The following is an 18692-nucleotide window of genomic DNA, read 5'->3' as shown; positions in this document are numbered from 1 at the left end:
GGGCTGAATATAAGAGTAAGAGCTAGACAGTGGTAGGCCTGAGCTAATGGCCAAGCAGTTTAAATAATGTAAGTGTCTGTGTGTTTATTTTATACGTGGGCTGTCGGACTTCTGGGGCTTAGTGTGACCTGGAGAAAAGCTCTCCAGCTACAAATACTTCTCTTGGCAGCTCCTCCTTTTCTGCAAGTTCACTGCACAGGCTCAAGGAAGCTGTTTGTGGTGACCCTGATTCTGGCCTATGAATTCCACAGGGCAGAGGATGAAAGAAAGTCCATCCTGTCTTCCCTGCATCACACAGAACACACCTAATTCCCACATCTACAGTGACGGCTGCCAAGGGGCCTCACTAGAGACTACTCAGCATTCTTACAGGGACCTGACTATGCCATGCCCTTCCTAACACATACTCAAATTCCAGATTCCCAGAATTAGGTACGTTCTGTGTGATACCACTAAGAAGATCCTTGGGAGCCTGTGCCTGGATTTCCCTGGACTGGCTCGTGCGCTGTTCCCCTCTGCTGACTCTGCTTCCTGTCTTTCCCCAGTGCACATGGCAGCTGTTGAGAGGGCTTTCATGATGCCAATCATTGAGTCCCTGATATCACTCCTCAGTACTGTTCTTCCCACCCTTCTTTCAATTGTCTTTTAAGTTCCTGTAGCTCCAAGACATTTTCTCCACAGCTGACTACTTTCCTTAAGGATTAAATGAAAGCCAACTTTTAGGAAACTTTTTCTGTAATGGTTGTGTACAAGTTTCCTCTGAGACTGAAGGTTTCTACCCTGCAGGAAAAGGCTTGAAGCCAGAAGGTAAACTGCTCAAAATAACTCCAGGAAGTCCCAGAAACTGACTAGATTCTCTAGGCCTCTCCTTCCAAGAGTAAGCAATAAATACCTCTGAAAGTCACTCTTAGACAAGCCAAGCTGCAAAGAAGACTTGGAGAGAAGACTAGCTACCTAGAAGAAGCAGAAACCAGCCTAGCTTCCTAGAAGAGGTTTAGAACAACTGCAGCACTTGGAAAGGACATTCTCCAGCCTGTTGAGCTGCCTGCAGGCTGTGCAGTGTGCTCCGGGTTCCCAGCCTTTTTGTGAACTATCACTTGTGCTGGGGTGGGCTTGGTGATGCAGCTGTCTTTGAGTCATTTCTGCTCCTGTAAGTAACCTGCCCCACATACTTCTGCAAGTAACCCCAATAAAACAAATTGGTTTACCAACTTGGACTTTGGGGGTATCCATACTTTTTGGTCTGGCTTGGGATCCCTATGTCTAGGGTAAGACAGTACACATGTTGCATCTCCCCAGGAAAAGTCTTGTCATACAACAATTACCACTCATATAAACGCGCATAGTACATGTGTGGCCATCTGTGCCAGTGGCCTTCTGAATGGTCAATATATTTTGCTTCCATTTGTGAAGCAATTGTACCTCTTTTGATAATGGATGGTCACTTACCATTATCAAAAGTGACAAAATGAAGAAAACCCCTTGTTTCAGCATTCATTTCAGAATAGCTATTCCCTCAAACAGGAGTCAAAGTGATTTTACTCTTCCTGTGCTGTATTTAAACAGGATGGGGGTCGAGAGGGAAAGGCCAACTTGAATTTTCTTTGCTTCTCTGCAGTGCTAAGCTCCCTGGTGGGATGTTTGGGAAGTGTCTGGTTATCATAGCTGAGAAGAACATTGTGAGGTAGACAGTCCTGGCCTACCACAGAGGGTTAATGCCAGCACCACAGGGCAGGGGCCTTGGAGGGGAGCAAGTCTTTCTGGGTTAAAAAATAAGTATGATTTGCAGGAGATCACAAGGTACCATTACTTGTGTTGGGGTCATAAAGGAAGGAAAGAGATCAATGACCTCAGAGTTCAAATCAGAGTCCATTTACAGATAAATTCAATATTGACAAGGAAGATGCCAAACAGAAGAACCAACCAGTAGGGGAAGATCCAAGGCCTGGTAATTACAAACCATCCACCCAGAAGTCACTGGTGGACTCTCTCCCACGTCCTCTAACACCTTCATCACAGAGGATTGAACTTCCATCACCTAGAGAAAATATTACCATCCCATGTTAAAGATGAATGAGGCCCCTCTGGCAATCTGCTCTGCCGTCTTTCAGAATGAAGCCCAAACACCACATGTTTCATGGACCAGTCTACTTCGGTCAGCGTGGGGGAGAATTAATAGCCACACTTCTCATCTGAAGTCTTTACTTGAAGCTGACAATTGTTGTAAACAGTGTTAAAACAATGAGAGACTCTCACTCCAAATCCATACAACCCGTCAGAGAGAGACTGAGTAACACCTTCATCTTTGCTGAGAAAACCCTTGAAATACAGCGGTGTTAATGACTGAAAGTCTAGTTTCCTCTTCCCCAATTTACTTCCACTTAAAAGTTTAATCCAAAGAAGTAGGTGGGCATGTTTTAGGAAGATTTCAAAAGGGAAAAGTGGAGTTCTGAAAACTGTCAATTAAATTCACAACCCCAAAGAAAACACTGACTACCACTTCTAGAATATTCCAGAGGCTCACTGGGAATACAACAGTGAACAAAACCTCCCAAGAAGCATCCATGCTACCTGGCAGATGGATAGCCAATGAAGTAGTAAATAAATGGTGTGTTAGATAATTTAAGCCTTGTCTGCGTTCCACTCTCCTTTAAATGCTCTTCCATGCTGTCTCTTTACTTGCTTCCTCTGGCTAATTATTCTAATTATTCAACCTTATTGAGCAAAACCAAGTCACAAAAACACAGGCCATAGGCTTGACCACAGGGCATGCGCATGCTCCATTACCTGGAATCGGTGGTATATGTTCTTCAATGCGAATGCTTCCTCTTCGGTTTTAGGAGTGAGTCTTATCACCTTATCACTACAAAAGAAAGGGGAAGGTCAGAGTTACTATTTAAGAGTAAAGACAGACATCAGTTTTCTTTCTTTTTCTTTTTGTTTCAGACAAAGAAGACATTAGCACATTGCCAATGGTGTGCCAGGCATGAGAATAACAGGAAACGCCTGCTAGTCTTCTCTGCCTTTTATTAAAAAAAAAAAAACAACAAAAAAAAACCTTTTAAGAAACTCTGTGCTTTTAATAAAAGCAGTACAGCTTTCCACTGAACCTTAAGTATTTAAGCCAATTGGTATTCTCTGAGTGTGTCCAGTCTCTTTTCTCAGTCTGAATCATCTTTGGTATTTCATCAGGGTTGGAAGATATAGACTCACATATTATATCATGCTTTTACCTTTTAGAATGGCAGTTTCCAAGATGAGGTAAGGCTAATGGGGAAGGCATCAACCCCCAGGGTGACAGTGTTTAGGTCTGTGCGCTCCCTTCTAATTCTTTAGCTTTGCCATTTCCAATGATCTCATCACACCTTCTTTGGGGCTATGAATGAAAAGCCTTCTTGGCTTGCTGACAATCATCTAATAAATTTTGAGCAGCCTTGCTCTAATGCAGCTTTGTGCTTTGGTTTTCCCAAAACCATAGCAAACAACCTCTCAGTATCAATGTCAGGAAATCCATATGAAGGAAAGCAGAAGGAAAAACTGTCAAGTCTGTATAAAGCAATGCTAAACGTAACCTTGGGAATTTAAGCATGAGCACATAGCTTTCCTCTCTGGCGCAGATGCCTCTGACCTTTGTTTTTCTGGATTCATCAGACGCTGGCCTCTCCCACCTGACCCAATACAAATCTTGGCAGCAATAGGCAACTCAGCTGGGTGCTACGGCTTTTCTGATAGATGGATCACCTGACAGCTTGCTGAGAAACAGCTCCATCTGGGGCCCTGTCAGCTCCTCCAGTGTGCAGAGGAAGCAATCTGGAGCTGTTTTACAGCCACAAGGAGGTGTTTTTTTTTTTTTTTTTTTAAGATGGATCATTCAACCTGGCAACTGGTTCTTCTTCTGAGAGTACAGGGTATAAAAAGCCCACCGCCCCTGGGATTATTTAACTCTGGAAATGGTAGCTCAAACCCAGCATTGCCATTTTTATAACAAAATGGTCAATTTATCCAAGCCTTTATAAATTCTCAGGCACGGCTTCAGAAATGTATTTATTGCTACTTGCTCATCAAGGAACAGAAAGCAAAGCTGCTACACAGGGCAGGCAAAAGAATGTAAACCCTTTCTTTTATAAGCCAGTAATATATGTCGATGGAATCATCAGTAACCCAAATCCAACAAGAGCTCTTTCTTTAGCAGGGAAATCCACATGGCCCCAAATGCCCCTGTTTATTTCACTGAACAAAAACCTTATTCTTTCTGAATCTGACAGCCAGTATTTTTCTGAAGCAGGAGCCATAATTTGGTACTATAAACAGGGAGGCTCTAGGTATTGAGTTTAGAGAAAAACACAGCCGGGCATAGCTATCCAAAATGACCTGAAATTTTCCTTTTCATGTGTGGAAGTTAGATGATAACCTCATTGTGGGAGTCCTCACTTTGTTTGAAATGGAAAAGAACACATAGGCTGGCTGGCTACTGAACATCTGTGGATCCTCCCATCTCTGCCTCTCATTTTCCTGAGGGGCGCTGGGATGAGACTCAGCAACAGAGTGTAGCTTTATGTGGCATGTAGTTATTTTTCCTGTTGGGTTATTTGGGGTCATTATGTGAGTGCACAGTCCACTATGGCAGGGGAATCTTGGTGGCAGGAGCTAGAGGCATCTGGCCGCATGGCATCTGTAATCAGGAGGCAGAGTATGATCAGTATGGATGCTTGGCTGGCTTTCTCCTTCTCTTAGGCTTTGATCCAAGCCTAGGTAATGGTGCAGCCCACATGTAGGGTGAGCTTGTCTTCCTCAGCTAACCTTGTCAAGATAATTCCCTGCACACACCCAGAGGCTTGTCTCCAATGGGATTCTAGCTGTTTGTTACCTTGATACAATAGTAAGTAACCATGGCATGTGGGTTCTGGAGATCCAAACTCAAGTCCTCATGCTTGGGCAGCAAGTAACTTACCTGCTGAACTATCTCCCCAGTCCTGGTGGATTCCCTTTATAATCTTTGAATTTATAGGTGATGATTCTATTAATTGCTTTGGATTATGATCAGAGAATCAAACAACTGAATATGGGTTAAAGCTAGAGAGACTACTGGGCAAGTAGGCGCTCAAGTGCATGTGTTTGTCAACCAGATACTTATTCCTAACTCAGAGTCTATACAGAGTTGTCTGAAGGACAGCACGTTAATGTGTGTGTGTGTATTGTGTCTCTCTGTGTGTATGTGTGTATGTATATATGTGTACATGTGTGTGATGTGTGTATGTGGTGTGTGTATGTTGTATATATGTGTGTATGTGAGAGTGTATGTGTGTGTGAGTGTGTTTTTGTGTGTGTGTGTGCGTGTGCGTGTGCATGTGCGTGTGCGTGTGCGTGTGCGTGTGCGTGTGCGTGTGCGTGTGTGTGTGTGTGTGTGTGTGTGTGTATGTGTGTGGTGCTGGATACTGACTGACCCCAGGCTCTTGTGGACTCTAGGCAAGCACTCTACCACAGAGCTGCTTTCTCACGTCAGTTTGAGGAGGTAGCATAGAGCGAGCAAGATATCTCAGAAATTCCCTGTTCTTCACAGAAGACACAGGCCCTAGCTTTCCACTTTGGCCTGTTACAAGAATCTCAGTGTTAGCCTCCTAGTCCTATTTTCATGGTCCAGACTCCCAGAACCATATGATATTGGTGTTGCCTTTCAAGTCTAATTTTGCTGTGTTCTCAAATACTTGAGGCCCCTAGAAGTTTCTTCTTCCTATGAAATCATGTTTCTACTAAATCAGTGACAGGGTAGTAAAAGCATATGCTCTAAGGCCAAGTGGTCATGCTAGTGTGTGACCTCAGACAAGATTTTTAACCTTTGTACCTCACTTTTTCCATCTGAAGACTTGGGATTCTGGTGCTTAACCCTGGAATAATCCACTGCATTGTGACTATAAAGTATTTAGAATGATTATTGGCACATAATAAGGACCATTTGTCTGATCTGATTTTGGTTTTTAATTTGCTACATTTTTTTCCCTTTGAGTGCTCCTGACTGTGCTCTCTGAGCCCTCCATGTTCTCTGATTTTCTCACTCATTGAACAGAAGATAGGATGTAAATCTCTTAAAAAGATGCGACTTACTAGAGATCTCTCCCTAAGTGGTCCCTTGCTCAGTACATTTTAACTCCTTTCTCCCAGGCACCCACCTAGCATAAAGTCTACCTTAGCGGCTGCTGGTGGAAGATGGGGTAGGACAGACAGCAAGAGAGTGCACTCTACAGGACGGGGATGGACCCTGATCGAGTCAGATCCCACCTTCAGGAATTTTCACTTGAGAAACAACAACACTGGTTAATTTCTAACTTCGAGAACACCAGACATGGTGGCTTGTCTTGTGTTTTGTTGTAATAAACTTCTGCCATCTGATGTACCTTGACGTCTTTTGCAAACCCCACAGTGCACCAGCATCAGAGCACACACTTCAGTACGTTTTCTAACGTCTTTCTCCAGGTCACAGGCCTCAATGGAGAAGCAGGGGAGGGTTTCATTCTAATCTGCGCTCTGGCTATTTGCTGCATGCCCTTGATCAGAATGCTTAAACATTTACACCCATCAAGTTCGAGTCCTTAAACCAGGGGAAGCACCAATGTCTTACTGCATAGCAATTTTGCAAGGATTATTTCATAAAGATGACATTATGTGCCAGGCCCAGCGTGTGCCAAGGAGTCGGTAGTTCTGATTGTGCATTCCCACCCTTGGTGAGATATGTCTGGGAAGCCCCACCTTATAGACTCCTGAAACACCACACCTGCTATCACCACCACTAAAGGAGGATAGTATTCTTGTCTTTTAATTTGAAGCTTATTTTTTGCTCTTTTCTCAGACTGCTCCTCAGCCTATGAGGTATAAATGTCAACTCATCCCACATTTCCATCATCAGTGACTGGGGACACTGGGCACTTTATAATAAAAGGGAAAATGACATCAGTGAAAATCCTGTAGAGATTTTGCTATTCATTTAATCCACATGTTCAGCTTTTCAATAGCACAGAAACCACAACCTTACTAGATGCAGTAAAGAATTTCCGAGGCTGCCTCTCACAACATAACAGAATAGATGTCTGTAATGGAGTTTTGGGTGCCTTTCCAGACTCAGTCATCAACACCCCCCTCAGAAGGTCACCTCCTCCCAGTGTCAGGATTGAGTGGTTAGGTTGAGGGTTAATTCCTTACTGTCGTAGCACTGGGAGGTGCAGCTAATTGGGGAGTATGAGTAAACCATGGGATGGAGCCATTACGTATGGATGCTTTTCTCTTGGGAATGGGTCAGCGAATGTGGAAGTTCCCTTCTGCTTTTGTTTTGCAGTGAAGGGAACAGCAACAAGTCCTTGCCAGACACTGAGCCTATGTTAGTACCTGATCTTGAATTTTTGAGCCTTCAGAACTATGAGCTAAATACATCTCTTTTGTTTATAAACAACCCACTGTCAGGTATTCTGTTAGAGCAACAGAAAGCAGACTAAGACACAGATCCTGGGAATGGGTGTATGTTATAAATTGGCCTAATCAGACAGAAAGTAAGGGTTAGTGGGAGTGGGAGAGATTCATTTTCTTGTTGAACATAAACAAGGGAATGTTTCACCCTGGTTACCACTATCAACCTGTAATCATGAAGGCCTATGGCAAAGCAGCTTACTGTCACATCCCCCCCCCCCCCCCGCCGCCCCCAAACTGTGGATGACGGAATGCAGGTGCAGGGACAGAGAGAACCTGGGTCTGCAATGGTCTAGTCAACTCTACCAACTTTTAATCTTGTTTTGTTGCTAGATGTTGTGTTTGTTATGTGATACAAATGTCCTTATCGTGTAGGCCAGTTTGAGTCTGATTTTCTCCTCTGCCAACCCAACGTATCCTGCACAATGACAACTCTTTGACTTAGTTTGACTGTCTTTAGAGAAATGAGGAAAGAGCCAGCAGAATCAATTTTTCACAGGTGGGACTTTACATACTGGTGTTTCTTGCCTAAGCACTCCTCTCTAAAACACTCCTTTAATTTGGGTGGCACCTTAAATTGTGTGTTTCCAGGAAGAAAGATTTGGGGTGTCCCAGTGCTGAGATTCATTTCATAGTCACATGGAAAACAAGACAGTGTAAAATATTTGCTAAACTTTCTGAAAGCTTGTGTCTCACAGAAGAGTTAACAGCAGCGTGTTCACTGACTTCAAAATCTCATCTCTAAGTATTAAAAACAATCCAATCTGTTAGGTAATTCCATGCGGAAAAATTACCATTCCCTTGCACAGTTCATGCTACGGAGTACTTGGCTGTGAGAGCTGCATTTCCTTTGTTGAGAAACTGGTCTTGATGTTCATGAAAAATTTCATTAAAAGGCAGTAAATAAGGGCCAACTCAGCTGGGTAGACTCAGGAGCTCAATGGATTCTCTCTCTTTTGCTTATGGTTTATAGTTGTGATATAAAGCACTCAGCACATGAGAAATCACCCTGTAGCAGTTTGCTTAGGACATGAAGATTTAGACTTTGCTTTTAGATTAAAGTTAGGTAGAAGTGATGACTATGTTTCTTTGCAGGTATTTTAACAACACAGAGAAGGAAAAACACACAGTCTGCAAGAGACTTTCTGGTGTACTTTATCACAGAAAAATTTTCAAATGGTTACATGTCTACCCTGGTATCTTATCTGTAATAGATAGTCAATAAACACTTGCTGAATTAAATAGAAAATTGATTTTTTTTGTAAGGCACATCATCTTTTCAATACCTTGAATTTGGTTTCCGTTGACAGCTTTGAAAAATTTTTTTTCTCTTATTGGTACACAACACAGGAAAAAAGCAGTAAGTGTAATCCTGCCACTAAATTAAATTCTTTAAGAGTGAGATATTGTCTTTATTATGTCTGTGAGACTTGCTGAACATTTTGTCAAATCAGGATATTGTTCTTTCTTTCAATCTTTTCTTGTAGCATATCAAAGCAAGACTCAGCCAGAGAAAAATATAGCTATGATAGAGAACAAGCCATTCATCGTAACTGCTCATGCAGCACTGATCCCATTCAAGACAGGAAAGAGTAATAAAGGAAGGGTTTCCAAAGTAGATATTTTAGTTGTTTGCTTAAGACATGAATCATACTTTATATTATTAGAGCATATGATATATATGTAGTATAAGGCAATAGGAAGTCAGTGTTTCATAAATTACACAGATAAACTATATAAAAGATTTAACTGGAATGATCAGAGAAGACCAAATGAATGGCTTTTGATATTTAAACTAAAAAGACTTAGGGCCCAGTGGACTGATAGCTGTTGCCATTGTTAGTTTAGTGGCTTTGCAATGGGACTAAGCCTAAGATTCACTTAGAAATCTGTCAGCCAGCACACTCTCTTCCCAATACACAGCGTTTATGAATGCTGGCATGTGTGTGTGTGTGTGTGTGTGTGTGTGTGTGTGTGTGTGTGTGTATTCACATGTGTGTGTGCTTTTTGTCTTTTAATATGGCAAGTAGGTGATAGAATAAGGGAAATCCTTAAAAGCCCCAAAGTGTGAGCTCACAGTTACCTGTGTGGCCAGTGGTTAGTCTGATTGGCTGGCATCTTGACAGTCCTCCATGATCTAGAGTATGAGAAGGTAGGAATTCACATGAGAGACTCCCTCATGAGGCCCAAGGTTAATAACTTCAGTGAAGAGATGGCTAAAGAAAAATGCCCTCTGAAAGGAAACACTGGAGAAGCTTGTCTGTGTTGAATTTGGCTGTGAAGAGATAGTCAAATGTCTTGGTGAGGGTTCCTATTGCTGTGATGATACACCATAACGAAAAGCAACTTGAGGAGGAAAGGGTTTATTTGGCTTACGCTTCCACATAATACTGAAGGAAGTCAGTACAGGAACTCAAACAGGGCAGGAACCTGGATGAAAGAGCTGATGTAGAGGCCATGGAGGAGTGCTGCTTACTGGCTTGCTCCTTATGGCTTGCTCAGTCTGCTTTCTTGTAGAGCCCAGGACCACCTGTCCAGGGGTAACACCATCTAGCATGGACTGGGGCCTCCCCCATCAATCACCAATTAAGAAAATGCCTTACAGACAGATCTCATGAGGGCATTTTCTCATTTGAGGCTCCTTTCTTTCAGCTTGCATCAAATTGACATAAGACAAGCAGCACAGTGAAATATCATCACCACTGAGAATTTAGGACCACAGGCTGGCCCTGTAGTAAGGCTAATAATGAAATTCAAACTGCTAATGTGGTTTGAACATCTTCAACCAAACATCTGTATGAAAGTGTTTTTTTGAAATTCGCCATGTGGTCCATTCATATGCCTCCCTGTGGGAGACATTCGTTTCATTTTCTCAGCTTCAAAGTGATACCTACTAACAAATCATCCATGAGGAAGTGTGAGTAGTGGTTTCAGTTCAAAGGAGATGCTTCACCTAAGATGGAAGACCATATGACAATTTACTCATTCACATGGAGCCAGCCTGAGAGAGCAGCTGTGTTGGCTGCAACCCGCAAAACCTTAGAGGTGGTCCTTCCCAAACATATGTCAGCTCACAACCCACCACAGTATTCCCTGTATGATTAACAAAGCTATAGGACTAAATCCTTTTCCTGCTTGGCCTCCGTCTTGCTCCAGTATGATTTCTCCTTATTTCTGTATCCTTCCCTTTTGTGGTGGTAGGGTCACAGTAGGGCCTCTGTCATGCTGGGAAAAAACTGAGCTCAACCCCCAGCCTGTTCTTCCCTTTAAGAATGTTTCTTTTGGGTTGCTTCATCTGCAGGTATGTAACTTTCTTTTGATTTTTTTTTAAACAGGGGCTCACAGTTGAGTTTGCTTTGTGTCTCAGAGACAACTTTGGATGTAGACATTAGAGCCATGCTGGAACAATTAGGACTGTCTGACTCTTAGGGCAGGCTGGCTTCATTTCATATTGGGAGATGGCCTTTTACTGTGGGGGACCAGGAGCAGTGTGCCATAGTTTATTTAGATCTTCAATGTCTTCCCCAAGCCCCAGGTGTTAAGTCTTAACCTCTACTTTGGCACCATTTGGAAGTGATGACTTTGTAAGAGATGAGTCCTAGGAGGTGACCTTCAGTGTTTCAGGAACATGGCTTTGAAGGGAAAGGGCGAGGCTCGACCACAGATCCTTTTCCTTTTTCTCTTCCTAGCCATAAGGTAAGCAGCTCTGTGCTTCCATTTGCTTCCATAGTGATGTGCTGCCGTGCCTCTGGCTCAAAGCATCAGGGCCCAAACTTTAGCAGAAACAGACACTTCTCTTGATCAGTTGAGTATCTCAAATATTTTGTTGCCATAGGAGGAAGATAATTGACACAGATGGAAAAGCCTATGCTAATGTGTGGGGTGTGGAGTTAAAATAATTTATACTTAATGAGATACTTTCTCTCACTATCAACAAAAGAAAAGAGTCAAACAAAATGCTGGATTTGGTGCACATTTCATCCAAGGAAAAAACTTCTGGAAGAGCTTTGCATGCAGTTCAACTGTGCATCTTAGATTTTAAGGGAAGGAAGAGGTGGGCTTTAAATGGGCTATGAGTTACCACAGGTTTGAATGGGAAGATGAAGGCAGCTTTCCTGACAGACAGTAAACCTGACCTTGTTTACTGGTTCCACTGTCACACTTGCCTTTGCCAACTGGGTGACATGATACATGGCACCCCAAGTGAACACTACCTCTCACACCCAGATTGCTTCAGTCTGACTTTTCATCATTGTAACAGACACCTGAGATGTATTTGGCTCAGGGTTCTAGGAAGCAAACTCACGTTTCTGGGCTTGTGCAACAAATGCCTTAATCCATCACTTTGGGCCTGGGGCAAGGTAGGGGAGGCAGAGGAGGAAACTCTTCAAGGATCCTGCCCCTGTAACTTATTCTCTTCAACTATGCCTTCTCCTCTAGAGTTCCACCCTGTAATAATTGATGTACATTAACTAAGATAGCAACTTACAGGGGGGATTGCTTTGGTAATTCACATTTCTGTGTTGATCTGCCCCATCTGGCAAGGCTAAGTCTCCTTGAATCAATGGAAATGCCAATGATTTGAACGGGGTAAGCAAGGGGCTAGAAGCTTTTGAGCTCAAGCATAGTGCAAACATAGTACTTCTCACTTTTATTATTCTACCAAGCAAAACATGAAGTGATGTTCACAGTTACCTTAAACAAGCACAAGTCCAGAGAGGGAGTTCATCCGGTGTCATGTCTTATCATCTTTGGTCATGTGAAAGAGCCAAGGATATCCCTCCCAGGCTTTTACCTTTCCCACAAAGATACTGTGGACATATCAGGGTATTCCCTTCCTGTCCTTGCTTTGGAGTGTATCCACTTATATATGCATTTCTCTCTAGAAAAACTCCTTATGGGAAGAATATTCTGTGCTCTGCCCCATCTGTGGTTCATAGTAAGTATACATATTTCTTGCACAGGCTCCCACAGTTTTACTTGCTTCTTGTGGCTTGTGATAAGGCAGGACACAGGGGTAGGAACATGTATGGGAGGAGACTGCTTACTCCATGGCAACCAGGAACCAGCAAGATACAATAGGAAGGATCCTGGATAGGATATAGTCTTGAAAGACATGCCCAGTGAACTACTTTCTCCATCTAGGCCGTATCTTCAAAAGTTTCCATTACTAGAATTAATTCCATTAATCTTGAGTCCATCAATGGGTTAAACCATAGATTGGCCAGAACCCTCACTATCTAAACTATTTTACTCTAGAAATACCCTTACATAAACACCCACAGGAGGGTTTTATTAATCTCATAGGCATCTTTTTAAAATTTTTAACATTTATTTTACATATCAACTACCATTTCCCCTCCCTCCTTTCCTCCTGTTCCCTCCCCTGCTTCCTTTCTATCCTCCATCCACTCCTTAGAATGGGTAAGGCCTCCCATGGGAGTCAACAACACATAGCATATGAGGTAGGACTAAGCTTCTCTCAGCCCCCACATATCAAGGCTGAGCGAGGCATTCCACCATAGGGAGAAAGTTCCAAAAAGCCAGCTCATGCACCAGGGACAGATCCTGGTTCCACTGCTAGGGGCCCCACAAACAGACCAATCTGCACAACTGTCACCCACATGCAGAGGACCTAGGTCAGTCCTATGCAGATTCCCTAGCTGTCAGTTTAGAGTCTGTGAGCTTCCACCAGCTCAGATCAGCTGTCTCTGTGGGGTTCTCCATCATGACTTTGACCCCCCTCTCCCTGCCCCAGCTGGTACAATTTCTCTTCCCTTTCTTCAAGAGGACTCCCAGAGGTAGGCCCAATGCTTGGCTGTGGATCTCTGCATCTGCTTTCATCAGTTATTAGATAAAGATTCTATGGGGTAGTAACCAATCAGATTACAGGAGAAGGCCAGTTCAGGCACTCTGTCTCCTATTGCTAGGAGTCTTAGCTGGGGTCATCCTTGTGCAGTCCTGGGATTTCCCCTGGCACAGGTTTCTCCCTAACCCCATAAGGGCCCCTTCTATCAAGGTATCTCTTTCATTGCTCTCCCTCTTTGTCCCTCCTCCAACTCGACCATCCCAATCCCTCATGTTCCCAACCCCATCCCATCCTCTCCCCCACAATTCACTCAGGTGATCTCATCTATTTCCCCTCTCCAGGGTGATATATGCATCCGTTTTAGGGTCCTCACCATAAATCCAGTCACAATGAACCTGATAAGAGATAATGGGAAGTAGCCTTGAATGCATTGGCACAGGAGACCACTTCCTTAATATAACACCAGTAGCACAGACACTGAGATCAATAATTAATAAATGGGACCTCCTGAAACTGAGAAACTTCTGTAAGGCAAAGGACATGATCAATAAGACAAAACAACAGCCTAGAGAATGGGAAAAGATCTTCACCAAACCTACATCTGACAGAGGGCTGATTTCTGAAATATATAAAGAACTCAAGAAACTAGACATCAAAATACCAAATGATCCAAGTAAAAATGGGATATAGAGAATAATCAACAGAAGAATCTCAAATGGCCAAAAGACATTTAAGGAATTGCTAAACATCCTTAGTCATCAGGGAAATGCAAATCAAAACAAATCTGAGATACCATCTTATACCTATCAGAATAGCTAAGATAAAAATCACTGATGACAGCTTATATTGGAGTAAAGGGGAACACTCCTCCACTGCTGGTGGGAGTGCAAACTTGTACAGCCACTTTGGAAATCATAGGCATCTTTAATCCAATCAAGTTGACAATAAATATTAACTATTACAAACCTAACTCTTGTCAATGTGACATCCAACAATTCCTCTTAAACTGTATTTATTCTCAAGTTAAACCAATAACAAGGCAATAATCTTACATAGCACAAACCTTGTATATAACAAAAATACACCATTTCCCTCTTTAGACTTTAGTCCTAATAACACTGTTTCAAAGTCAAATCCCAAAGTCTCCTCTTGAAACTCAAGATAAAATCTTAGCTAAAAGCCTTTATAAATTAAGAAGTAAAAGGCTAGGCCAATGAGAGAGTTCATTAAATGAAGACATTCATTGCACAAACCTGGAAATCTGAGCTTGAGTCCTAGAACCCATATAAAGGTGGAAGGAGATAATCAACTCTACAGAGTTGTCCTCTGATCTCCATATGAGTCATAGCATGTGCATTTCCAATGCATAAAATAAGTAAGCCATATACTTGCAATATACAATCTGGGACAGAGAACACATTCCATTCCAATGGGGAGAAATGCAGGGACAACAAGGGAGAGTCATTATCAAAGCAACACCAAGATCCAGAAGGGCAAACTTTAAATCCTTCAGATCTTTGCCTGGCATCTGGGGCAATGGCGTTATGAACATGAGTTTCAAAGTGTATAGGTACTCCTCCACACCACTGCCTTTTTGGTTCCAGATCAGACGCCTTCTTTTCTGGAGTGTCTCTGTTGCTACCTACAGCTTTCCTCTGCAACATTCCATATTCCTGATACCACCAACTTTACTCCACTAGCTTCATAGATGGTCTTTTAAGGAGTTCTCCAAGGGAATTCCGATTCTTGTTACCAGGTTTTCCTTTGAAATCTGGATAAAAGGCATCTACAATCCCTAATTCTGACATTCTGCATGCATGCCTGTAAAAGCAGTGCCATGTGGATGATGCTAATGTGTGCTACAAGCTTGAGCAGGAGGAAGACTCTTTCAGACCATGGTTGCCATAGCCTCTGCATGCCTGGGTGGCCAAAGTTGGGAAAACACTTCCTTGAATGATCCTATGCAAGCAGGGAATACTAGTGAGCCTCATCAAGAGAAACTTTTTTAATGAGTCTACATATTTAGACCCATGCCCCTTGAGACAGATAGACTCTTATGATTCCTGAAGTGTCCTGGAAGTATGTCACCTATTGTTGGAATGTTAAATCCTTGGCTTTTAAAAATGGTGACCATCCATTCATCCACCATGACCTCCTTGCTCTCATCTCTGAGCCTGCTCCTTTTCTGGCCAAGCTTTCCAAATCTTCCCACTCCACTTTTTGCTCACAATTCTCACTGTAAACCCAGCTAAAAGTATCCAGTAGCAAGAGCCACAGTGATGATTTCTTTCCTGGTAACACTGTGCTGCATTGAACTTGCAACATTGTGCCTCGTACCCATGAGAAACAACTTAAAGGAAAGTTTATTTTGAATCCTCATGGTTTCAGCCCATCATTGAGTGAATCTACTTTGGACCTGAAGCAAGGTAGAAAATCAAGGTGCTGGGAATGTATAATGAAAACTGTTTATCTCCTGGTGGCCAGGAAGCAGAGAAATGTAGAAGGGACTAGGGTCTCAAAATATACTTCAAGGACTCTTCTACAGTGACTCAGTTCTTCCAGCAAGGCCCTACACTTTCACCACCTCCAAATAATGCATTCAAACATGAGAATGCACATAAAACCATTTATTAGGTCAGAGTTCTCTTGAACTAATTGCTTCTGGAAACACTTTCACAAACACACCCCAGAAATAATTACTAAAACTGCTAAGGCATCTCTCAACACAATCAAGATGATAAGGTTTACCATCACACAAAGATTTAGATAAAATTATATTCTAAATTAATGTGACAACACCCCTTTGTCAAATAATATTGTATTTGAATGGATGGAACGGCATCAACAATATTTCATTTTGGTCAAGTTTAGTGATGACATCAAGTAAACAAAAATGGATAAGACATTCATTCTTTCTCAGACTTCTTTTGGGGGGAAATTGAGAAACTACTTTTTGTCAGCTGACCAGACTTGTTTCCAGTTCTTCTCTGAGGAGAGCACAACTCCTTCAACCAAGTACACTTTCCCCCAGAGCTGTCAGGAGAAGATGGTGGTGGTGGTGGGGTGGAAATATCCCTGCTGAAGGTAAGAAAGGACCTACTACAGCATGTAAGGTATTTGTCCTTTTAGCAAGTGTCCATGACCACATTTTCTTGAGCACTGAGGACATAACAATGATGAATAGGTAGTCTGTTTCCTCATAATCATCTAGCTGACATGTTAGGGAGGGATCAGATAGTCTGCACACAAACCAACACTGTTTCAGAGGGCAATGAGAGCTATGAATGTGAGAAGTTATATGGATAACCTGAATGTGGGGTGCTCTTACAGAATGAGTGTCCAAGAAAGGATCTTATAAATCAACTTTTGAATTAAAACTTGGATGACAAAGAGCCAGCTAGCAAGGAGTGAGGGGAGAGTATTCTAAGTAGAGAAAGGCCAATCCCAGATTCTGTTTGGGAACATGGTGGGTCTATCTGAGGAGAGCAGGACAGTCCCTGTGTCAGTAGCTGGGAAGGATGGTGTTGGGGAGTGAGGCAGCATACAGCAAATGGTGGGATTCTGGAATGTCAAGTAGTCGAATGTTTATACTTAGTGCCAGGCATCTCTTAGAGTATTCTGGTCTGTAAAATAATATGTGATTTCTAATTTTAAAGGCTCATTTGATGTACTGGGTAGAGAATGAACTGAAAGAGAAAGAGGAAAGTAGGGTAGCCAGTTAGAAAATGGTGGCCATAGGCTAGAAGTAGTTTTCGTGAAGAAATGGAAGGAGTGAGATCAAGGGCCTGTTTGCAGTAAAGCTGAGATTATTTACTGATGAATTAATATAGTGGAAGGAATTCCAGGGAGACAGTGATCCCATAAGAATTCTGCTTTGACAGGCCAAGATGGAGGAAACTGGAACCAGCTTTGGCAGAAGGCACTGGGCTCCTTTTCCTTCTTGGAAAGGTTAACTTTGCAGCACTATCAGATATCACATAGTGATTTTTAAGGACTCACTTGGATATATGAATTTAGGACTTCACCAGAAATTGTAGCTGGAGGGATCCATTTAGGAGTCATCACCATCGCTAGTGCTTAAAACCATGATATTCATTTCATTATACATTTTATATACTATTACACAGGCTCTAGAAAAATACATGAAATTCAGTGATTCTATTACATAGACTATTTTAGAATTTGTATGACAGTGCTTGTTAGGTTGTGGAGCAAGGGGAACATTCCTCCAATTCTTGTAGGACTGCAACTTGTACAGCAACTATGGAAATCAATATGGTGGGTTCTCAGAATATTGGGAATTGATTTACCTCAAAACCCAGCTATACCAGTGTTGGTTATATACCCAAAGAACACTTCATCCTACCTAAAGGACACTTGCTCAATTATGTTCATAGCAGCTTTATTCATAATAGCCACAAACTGGAAACAACCTAGATGTCCCTCAACCAAAGAATGGATGAAGAAAATGTGGTGCACTTACACAATAGAGTATTGCTCAGCTATTAAAAAAAAAAAAAAAAAAAAAAACGATATCATGAAATTTGAAGGCAAATGGATGGAACTGGAAAAAATTATCCTGAATGAGTATGTACTCACTTATAAGTAGATATTAGCTGTTAAGTAAAGGATGATCACTGTTATAATCCATAGACCCAGAGAAGCTATATAATAAGGAGGGTTTAATAGGGGACACACGGTTCTCTCTGAGAAGGGGAAATGGAATGGATTTTGTGGGTGGACTTGGAGCGGGTGGGGATGAAAATAGGAGGGATCAGACAGGGAATGGAGAGAGTACGGGGATAGACAACTGTATTAGGAGGCACTTGGGGGATGGTATGGAAACCTAGTGCAGTGGACTCTATGAGGGTGACCCTAGTGAGGACTCCTAGTAGTGGGAACAAGCTATCTTCTGTAACCAGGTAAGGCTTCCAGTGGTGGGATTCAGACAGGAACCCAGCCACAAAGCCTTTGACCTACAATTTGTTTTGCCTGCAAGATGTGTTGGAGTAATGGTGGCACATAGCTTGTAGCAGTGGCTGACCCATGACTGGTCCAACTTGAGGCCTATGCCAGGAGAGGGAGCCCACACCTGATACTGCCTGGATAGCCAGGAACCAGAGGCTGGACAGCCCAGAGACCAAACATGGCTGGCCAAAAAATAAAAATAAAATAAAATAAAATAAAATAAAACAGTGAAATGATTTCTAATGACTTTCTGCTCTACTCATAAATCGGTTGCCTAGCCCAATGGTCGTCAGAGAGGCTTCACCCAGCAACTGAGAGAAACAGATACAGAGACCCACAGCCAAACAGTAGGCAGAGCTCAGGGAATCCTACAGAAGAGAGGGAGGAAGGATTGTAGGAGCCAGTGCAGTCGGCTCACAGAGACTGAAGCAACAGTCAGGGAGCCTGCATGAGTATAAGC

General features: G+C 42.5%; 1 protein-coding gene across 2 annotated transcripts in view; it reads right to left on the bottom strand.

The window, feature by feature from the left end:
• Cpa6 (carboxypeptidase A6) overlaps positions 1-18692 on the bottom strand; it is a 315538-nt gene that overhangs the window by 199816 nt on the left and 97030 nt on the right. For both annotated transcript variants that reach the window (XM_036179829.1, XM_036179830.1), the window contains exon 2: positions 2788-2863. In XM_036179829.1, coding sequence (XP_036035722.1) covers positions 2788-2863 — 76 coding nt within the window. The remainder of the gene's footprint in view (positions 1-2787; positions 2864-18692) is intronic.

The sequence above is a fragment of the Onychomys torridus genome, chromosome 2 (assembly GCF_903995425.1).
Source record: "Onychomys torridus chromosome 2, mOncTor1.1, whole genome shotgun sequence".
In the NCBI taxonomy this organism is placed as follows: Eukaryota; Metazoa; Chordata; class Mammalia; order Rodentia; family Cricetidae; genus Onychomys; species Onychomys torridus.
This window is presented reverse-complemented; position numbering and strand designations above follow the sequence as displayed.